At 47.1% G+C, this 6,000-nt stretch overlaps 1 protein-coding gene across 2 annotated transcripts in view; it reads left to right on the top strand.

Moving 5' to 3' along the window:
• The first annotated feature begins 557 nt into the window (after positions 1–557).
• The window catches only part of SCUBE1 (signal peptide, CUB domain and EGF like domain containing 1), a 188,963-nt gene continuing 183,520 nt past the window's right edge, over positions 558–6,000 (top strand). For both annotated transcript variants that reach the window (XM_033057868.1, XM_033057867.1), the window contains exons 1-2: positions 558–714; positions 3,260–3,382. In XM_033057868.1, coding sequence (XP_032913759.1) covers positions 627–714; positions 3,260–3,382 — 211 coding nt within the window. In that variant the 5' untranslated portion in view covers positions 558–626. The remainder of the gene's footprint in view (positions 715–3,259; positions 3,383–6,000) is intronic.

Below are 6,000 nucleotides of genomic sequence, written 5' to 3'. Positions count from 1 at the left end.
CTGACGGAGCCGGGCTTGGAGGAGCAAACCTAGGGCTGGAAAGGCGCGCTGGCCTCGCAGCAAAGTCCTTAAGAGGCTGGAGGAAGCCAGCGGCTGGTGCTGACCACCAAGCGGGAGCGGAGCTAGCCGAAGCTGGGAGGTAGGCAGGGGAGCGGGGGGAAAAAAAGTTGTCTTTTAGCCTGAACACGAGAAGGGGGAAGGATCCCTGGCCGCGGTTGCCAAGGAGATGGGCAGTGTCCGCCGGCCTGTCTGCCCTCACAGCCGCGGCGCGGGGGTGTCCGTCCGTCCGTCTGTCCGTCCGTCCATCCCCTGGCGGCCCGGGGGGCGATGCCGCGGGGTCCCCGCCGGCGCTACCTGCCGGGGCGGCAGCGAACCGGGCCGGGCCGCTCTGCCCCGCCCGCAGGCACCGCCCGGGCAGGCAGCTGCTCCCCGCCGGCCGAGCACCCCCTCGGCGGGGCGCGGGGGCGGCTCTGCCCCCGGCCCGCCCCGGCACCGGCACCGCCCCCGCCGCGGGAGCCCCGGCGAATCAGCGGGGCGCTGTCAGGGCGTCAGCGCCGGCGGCTCCGCGCGGCCGGCCCCGAGCGCGTCCCTTATCGCAGACAGGCACCGGGGATCGCATCATTATCATGGGCACTGTTTGCTTTTCGCGGCGCTGCTGTTTGCTTTTCGCTCTCGCCTGGGCCGGCAGGTTGGCGGGAGGCAGCGGGGGCGCAGGTAAGCAGAGGGGGCTCCGCCGCCGAGCCGCCTTCCCCCGGCGCGGAGCGCGGCCCCGGGGGGAGCGCGTCCGTGCGCTCCGCTCTGCCCGCTGTAAGGTGCGCAGGGGAGGGCACTGCGAGCACGGCGCTGCAAGTTGCGGTGGGGAGGAGGCGTTTTCTCGCGTGTTTGACACAGCCCGAGCCGAGGGATTTCTGCAGGGAGAGATGGGGAAGAAAAAGTTACTTTCCTTGAGTGCCTACGAGATAAGCCTGTGCTGAGCCGTGGAGACTCCGCAGAGCAAGCATTAGCTGGGATATCTCCACAGGTTTTCCCTGTCTGCGCATTAACCCAAAGACCTGGTGTTTTTAACAGCGGCGCTCGTATCAGGTTAATAGCTGTAATTATACTTTGTCTTTGCTTCGGTGTTTAAAAGAAACAAACCAAAAATCAAACACCCCCCAAATCCTATCTGCTTTGGAATGTTGCAAGCCCAAAGTGATTTGTGAAAGAAATGTATGCAGGTTTTGAAGTTGTGTGAGGAGAAATCTTTTAAGGTGAAGTACGAGTGGGGGCAGGCGGGGGGGAGGGTGTGGAAAAAAAATCCCTGTTTCTCGGATAAGAGGAGTTTGAATGTAACAAAATGAGCGAAGTCAGCCTAGAAGTTCTTAAAGTCCGAGTAATGCAATGTGAGATGTGGAGCAGAGCAGGGGCTCATACTTGGTTTTGCCCTTTCATTTGACTCATTGGCATTCACGCCTGACTCCCAGGCATCCTCTGGTTGCTGTGAAATGTCCCCCTTGGCTCAGTGCAGTTTGAATTTTTGACGGCATTATAAAGAGTCCAGCTGTCACTTTTGCTGGTCTTGATGGGAGATGGGTGCCGGTTTAATGACTCAAAAGTATGAACCAAAGCATCAAAGAAAACCCCCAAAAAACTTCTTTGCTCTTTGTGCTTGACTGAATCTGTGCCTGATCTGGGCAACACCTAAGCTAATTCACCTAAATCATAGCTAGATCTGAAGTGGCTCACTGGTAAAAATAAACGAATGGACAAGAAAGAAGGCAGCAGATTACAGCACCTCTGCCTTAGTCCGGAAAATTATGACGCTCTGTATTCTCTTCCCTTCTTTCTTAAAAAAAAAAAAAAAAAAAAAAAAGGCGAAAACAAAACCTCTACAACAACAATACAGAGTCCGGGAAATTCTGTGGCTGGGATTGCGGAGGTGCCCCGCTCTGCACCTCTCAGAGAAGTTCTCTGCTGTGTGCCATGCTGCAATGTCTGCTTATTCTCTGCTCTCTAAAGAGCTCCCTCTTGTTCCCGGTGACTTTGAAGGATCCGTGTGTTATCACTGGAGATGGCTGAGTGAGCACTTCTGAAACAATTAGCATTAGGATTTCAAGCTGACAATAAAAAGCGTTTTCACTTTGGTGCACCTTTCTGAGGCTCTGTTAATCTAATTGGCACGGAGCCGGCTGCCCGTGCCTCCCTCCGGATGCCCTCCGCAGCAGTCCCGTGTCTCCGCGGTCCCTCTACCCTTAAAGCGGGGCTGTGCTCTGTGCAGCTCCCTGCCGGGAGCCGGGATGTGGCTGTGCCGTCAGGAGCCCCGTGCGCGGTGCGGGGCTGGTACCGCTGCTGGCCCGGTCCGGTCCGGTCCGTGCCCGGTGGCACCGCAGCCCCGCCGGCTGTGGGCAGTGCGGGGGCAGGGCTCTCGGTGTTCCCATGTTCCCAGCACACCCCATCCCTCAATAGGTCGGAGTTGGTTTTTTTTTTTTTTTCCCTGTGCTCACTTCATTAACATTCCCACGACTACCAGATCTCGACTCTGTCTCGTCCTCCTCCCTCCCCATCCTCTTAGAGTCTGGGGGAGAGAACGAATGCCCGTCACTGCAATGTTTGCTTCCTACTCTGAAAACAAGGAAAGCGGTCTGGGTCTCCTCTTTCAGAGTCAGACTTACCCACCACAACTGCTGAGACTTTTTTCCTCCTAAATAAGTGTTAGTCCAAGTAGATGATGTTATTGCAGGTTGCTTTCCTCCATTCTACCGAGTTTCATATGGTCTTCCATTTATTTATTTTTTTTGCTTCTCAGTAAAAAGTATTAATGTGGTTTTGCTGTTCAAATATTTTTTCCCATTCCCCCACCGGCATAGTTTATTTAAACTAGGGTCTATCTTTATAAATTAAGAAAATCTCTGTGTTAGAACATACAAGTGGTCGGTTTTTCTCCTCTTATGGGTAATTTAAGCATTCTCTTGTTTTACTAAGATGTGGGTCTCCAGTACCAAACTTAAACAGCAGAAGCTAATTTCTAGTGTTTAAGCATTTCATTCCTAGTGCAGAAATGTGAGACCGAGTCCCTCCAGCTCCGTGGAGCAGTGCTTATGAGAGACTTAAGGAGAATATCACGTTGTCTGGATTAGTTATTTATCCTCAGATGTTCTCATTTCCAGCATAACACTGGGAAGGCAGGCAGGCAAACAGCTTCAAGGGAAGTATCAATCCTTGGTGTTTTGTGTCTCAGGTCTCCTTATCTGTCCCCTTGGGGTTTCTTCTGTGCTTCCAGATGTTGACGAGTGTGCAGAAGCTACAGATGACTGTCACATCGATGCAATTTGTCAAAACACACCAAAATCCTACAAATGCATCTGCAAGCCGGGCTACAAAGGGGAAGGGAAGCAGTGTGAAGGTAAGGACAGATCGGCTCCTCTCCTGTCTCTTCTCCCCTCCCTTTTATTTGTTTGCTCTTTAAAAGCTTTTGTAAATAGCTGAATTCCTGAAACGATTAATGCAGATTTACAGCTGCTTAACCTCAAGTCTGGGTGTTTATTGGCAAGCATCCCCCTGCTGCTTTTGCTAATTGTCCGGCACCACAAACGTTGTGCCCGCCAGTCTGCTCTTAGGAATAAAATAAAAAAGGGGATGAGAAAAGGTGGTGTTCCCTGGTAGCACCAGCTTCTCCTGGGCAGAGGTGGGCCCGGGGATGGGATGGCATGGCATGGCATGAGCCCCTGGCCAGCTCCCCAGCAGACAATGGATGGAAAGGACTCACCATTGTTTTCCCCAGCCAAGTTACAGAAGGTGTTTTTCTCTACCTACTCACACAGAATGCTGGAGTTTGATTCTCTTTCATACCCTATATATGTCCTGATCATGTATTTCTAGTCCTTGGAACATTATTTTAAAAGGAAGTATTTCAGATTATTGTACTTATGCAGACTTTAAAAAACTTCAGTTTTCTATGTCCTCACATCAGTCTTGTAATTGAAAAAGACCTAGCAGATTTTATTAGGCTCTTTGTACACTCATATTTTGGGTTTTATGCACCCCATCTTGTCTGTTGAATCTGAACAGAGAAATTCTCCAGTGAAAAGAACAGATACTGTAATTGCAGCAGAATGCCTTCCAAATAGGATGCAAGATTGTTATTTTTTCCTACGTGTAGATGCTTAGTTGGTATAACATTTTCCTTCCAAGTATTCTTTCTACATCAGAATGCAGTTTTTAGAAAAAGTCTATAGACAGTACATTAAAAAGATTGAAGACCTAGAAGTTAATTTGGTCTACAAAAATTTGAAAACACATATTATTCTCTATGGACCTCCAAAATGTTTGTTCAAGTGTCCTCAGAAAACATTTTTGTGTTGTCATATTTTTCGGTCTTGGGCTTAAATGGACAGAGACAAATCCTGATTGTCCACCTTTTGGTGCTCTAGCATCTCTGAGCTGCTGTTCCTCTGGAAGCCAAGATTTTCTTTCTTGCAAATAGGATAATCATTCAGCACCAGTTCTTTCTCTATTCATCCCTTCCAGGGAAAGGGCTACAGAACTCTGAGAAAATGCACTCAAGGCTTCAGCTGTGGAGGTTACAGCATTGGTACTTGTTGTATTGGTTTTCCACATTAAAAGTTTCCTTATGCTTTAACTATTCATGTTTTAGTTGTTGAGCTCTGTTTACTGGTAGACATGGCTTACACTCATGCTTATCTATTACACATATGTCTCTTTGCCTGGTTTGCCTTGGCTCAGTAAAAGAACACCCAAAAATCCCAAACTCAGTGAGTAGTAAAAAACAAGATTGATCCTTGTGATGATGTGCAGAGTAATGGAATATCTGTGTTTGATATCAAACTCCTATCTAATAGAATTTAGTGTCTGAGAAGCCTGGTAAGTAAACTGGGGCAGACTGCAACACATTCTGCATGGATATTCATTCAGCATTAGTCAGGTAATGTAAGCTGTCTAAACCAAGGTGTTACTGTGCATGATATATAACTTTTTTTCTACAGTATTATGGTAACAGTTCTAAAGATTTTGTGCTGGTTCTGTGTCTTAAGTTGGTAATCAATACCAAATTTTGGTAGAAGCAGAAAGCTTCAGAAAGGGTCACTGGCAGGTCTAAGATCTGCCTCAGGCCTGCTGTACATGGAGAGTGGCTTTATTTTGCATCTTGAGGTGAAGTATTCAAAACCTACAGAAATAAACAGACTAGCTTTATTGGTTGACAACCTCAGTGATCAACTGTTAGAAGTTTAAGATAAAAGTGACTATTGACAAAGATGAAACCCACTGGATCATTTTTGTTGTGCTAAAATCAAAACTGGTTTCATGAAATGATTCTTGTCTTGATTCTAAAGCCCAGTCTTGATAATTGGGCTTTTCAAAATAAACCTTTTCATCAAACTATTTACCTATGAAAAAGTGCTCTTGTACAGATAATGAGCCTCTTTAGTGAAGTTTGTAGCAATCTACCAGTGTTGTTTCATGTCTGAAGAACATTTATTATGTCATAACTGACTTGCTTATAACTCAGGCTCTCTCATGCAACCAGATTTTACTCAATGAGTAGAATTGCCATTCATACAGCACAGTGAGCTTAAAGACCTCACACTATCAAATTCATCCTGATAAATTTTAGTGAGCTGCTAAGGTTTAGGTGGTATTGAGGCATTACAATTAATTTAGAAATGTGCACATTTGTTTATTTTAAATGGTGATCTCAAATATTGCTTTTGTTCACTGAAAATCCATTTTAGAGCAAGGGGTAGAGTATGGGAAGTAACATTTTTCGGATAATTTTTAGGAGCACATATTTGTACAAACATGTCCAGTATATCAATATGTATTTGTGTACTCCTGTGTATTATTTATAGATTTTCTAAACAGGCCAATACAGTAAATGTGGGGCCCAGCCACTTGTGCAGGATTTTGCTCAGGGTTTGCTGCTGTGAGCTGAAGGGTGGGGAGAAATACATATGACACAAATATTTCTTGAAGGACATGTGAAGAACTCTAGCAGCAAATGTA

This window comes from Catharus ustulatus, chromosome 4, assembly GCF_009819885.2.
Source record: "Catharus ustulatus isolate bCatUst1 chromosome 4, bCatUst1.pri.v2, whole genome shotgun sequence".
Lineage (NCBI taxonomy): Eukaryota > Metazoa > Chordata > Aves > Passeriformes > Turdidae > Catharus > Catharus ustulatus.
This window is presented reverse-complemented; position numbering and strand designations above follow the sequence as displayed.